Raw genomic sequence first — 2,580 nt, forward strand, 5'->3', positions numbered from 1 at the left:
GAGGCGCAGGCAGCTCAGGAAAGATCACAGCTCACTAGTGAATGTAAAAGCAGTTCTCTGGCAGAATACACAGAGTCACTCTGGGAGCAGAAAGGATTACCAAGGAACACCTGAATACTGAGCAACAGGTACACTAGCTTTTTAACACAGAGGTTCAGGGCAGATTCACTGGGTGCCCAGCAGTCCGGACAGAAGGCAACACCGAGCACTAGAACTATGCCCAGATGAGTGTGAAAACGAAACTGTCAATCCCTATGATCAGTGCTTTGCAAGTCTTAGTGTTACACTCCCCTACGTCAGTGCTGAATAATTGCAGTTCTCCTGTGACGTGTGGGTGATCCACCCTCTGCTGTTCCCTTTTCTCAGCCTAAACATCTCACACACACAAACACACACACATAGAGATTGCAGGGCTCCATACATTAGGCTGTATCAGGAACCCTGAGAACATGGGGGACCAATCACTCACCATCTCTCTGATGAAGCTGCTGTGCTTGCATGGTGGTCGGCTGGAGAAGAATCAATTAGCTGATCTTCTGGATCTCTCAGCAAAGGAAGTTGAACAGATTCTGCAGGATGAGTCTCTCATATTCCCACAGAGCTTCGAGCTTGTTTTGGCCCAGAGCCCCCTGAGGACCTGTGACACATACCTTTACTCAGATGAGGGATGTAAGGAAGAGTGTCCAAAACTTCACCTGTGTACCCACTACCTGAAGGACCAGTGCTTCACCAAAAAAGGGTACGTAAAAAGGGGGAAGTGAAAGCTGAGTCCAAGGGAAATGGAGAATGACTCTGGATGTGTTTGGACCAAAGATGGAAGGCGACTGAGTAGAGGCAAGTGGAGAGTGGGTGACTCTAGGGGTTTTGGGATAGGTACAGCAAGTATAGGGCTACAACAGCAAAGAGAAGAATGAGTCGGAGGTATTGTCTTAGGTATGCTGAGTAAAAAGCTACTATGGAGAAGTGGAAGGTAAATATTGGGATATTGGCAGAGTGAGTATAGGTTTTATAAGGACAAACCAAAATTCACTCTAGAGATATTGGGTTAAGTGTAGTGAGTATAGGTCTACTATGGACAGATGGGTGACTTTTGGGATATTTGGGTAAGTACTGTGAGTAAAGGGCTAGTAAGAACAAGTGGAGGGTGACTTTAAATATACCAGGGAAAGTACTGTATCTTAGTATAGGGTTAGTAAGGAAAAGTGGAGGGTGTCTCTAGAAATATCAGGGCAAGTCTGTTGAGTACAGAGCTACTATGAACAGGTGGAGGATGACTCTAGAGATATTAGTGCAGTGAGTATAGAGATACTAAGAACAAGTGGAAGGTGACTCCTGGATATTGAGGTAAGTACTATGAGTATAGGGCTACCATGGGCAAGTGTATAACGACTAGGTATGGTTATATGAATCTCAGCTGCGGAGTTGCTGAATTTAGGAGAAGTGTGTTTGAGGGTATGGTATCAGGGGCGAGCTCCAGGCGTCACTCTCAAACTTTAGCGGAGAGTTTGGAGCTCTACCATCATATACCGCAATTATTTTTTAGTAGGTGGTGCACAGGGTTGCCCCAGGTTATTTCAGCATACCAGGGTGCAATAGTATAGGTGAGGAAGGAGAAGAAACAAATAAGTGGCTTCCAGTACTGAAGTATCAACACAAGATATAGTAACAATTCCCCTTTAACTGATGAGACTCAGGATTCAAATGAGGAAGTCCATTCAGCATGTGAATAAAGTCAATACAATCTCCCAAGTGAGCACTAGACTGTGGACAGGATGTCCCAGACTAGTCAGTACTTGCTATTTAGATGCCCAAGTAGATTGGAGTAAGTGGGGGTCCTTGCGGCTCACACGTCCTATGATCCAGATCCAGGTGTCAGCTGGCGTTCACTCGCAATAGTGGAACGCCATACTGATCTCTCTTCCGGCCTTTTAAGGGGAAGGAGTGTGGGCGGAGCTACTCGCGCCAGAGAGCCGGTGCGTTCCACGCTGGAGCGCATTGGCGGATTTACTTCCTGCTTGCGGCTTGCGTTCCACTGCGGAGCACAGCCGCGATCGTTACAAAGTGGAGAGTGACTTAAGGGATATTAGGGTAAGTTCAGTGATTATAGGACTGTTAAGCTAGAGATATTGAGGTAAATGGTGAGTACAGGGGAAGAGAAGCATGTATCTTGAGGAATTGGGTAAGGAAGTGTATCTTGAATGACCTTGAACTAAAACAATTCTATATGTACAGTGCGCTTCAGTGATCCATGATTTGTCTGGAAAATATGGGTGTATGGGGTAGGTTGCCCTCTTTGATGGGGTCATAATTACCTTCCTACATATTTTCATGTTGCTGTTATTGATCCCAATTCATAACTTTCATCATTAATTCATCTCCTTCCAGAATCAGAATTTATGGTGTCTTTCCATTCTAGGCATCGCTGCAAATTCTCCCATGATGTCTTCTCTGACCACAACAATGCCGTGTTAGAAGTTAACGAGCTGAGCGAACTGAATGAGGACGAGATAAAAGTTCTGCTTTTCCAGAATGACAACATGCTGCTGCCGCAGGTGAGTTTCCGAGGTTCCCTCATCCCTG

General features: G+C 45.6%; 1 protein-coding gene across 1 annotated transcript in view; it reads left to right on the top strand.

Moving 5' to 3' along the window:
• Positions 1-449: 449 nt before the first annotated feature.
• LOC108797322 (poly [ADP-ribose] polymerase 12-like) overlaps positions 450-2,580 on the top strand; it is a 40,624-nt gene continuing 38,493 nt past the window's right edge. Inside the window, exons 1-2 of the mRNA XM_018568901.1 lie at positions 450-739; positions 2,417-2,552. Coding sequence (XP_018424403.1) covers positions 450-739; positions 2,417-2,552 — 426 coding nt within the window. The remainder of the gene's footprint in view (positions 740-2,416; positions 2,553-2,580) is intronic.

Source organism: Nanorana parkeri, unplaced genomic scaffold (genome assembly GCF_000935625.1).
Source record: "Nanorana parkeri isolate BGI_ZX_2015 unplaced genomic scaffold, ASM93562v1 scaffold1261, whole genome shotgun sequence".
In the NCBI taxonomy this organism is placed as follows: domain Eukaryota; kingdom Metazoa; phylum Chordata; class Amphibia; order Anura; family Dicroglossidae; genus Nanorana; species Nanorana parkeri.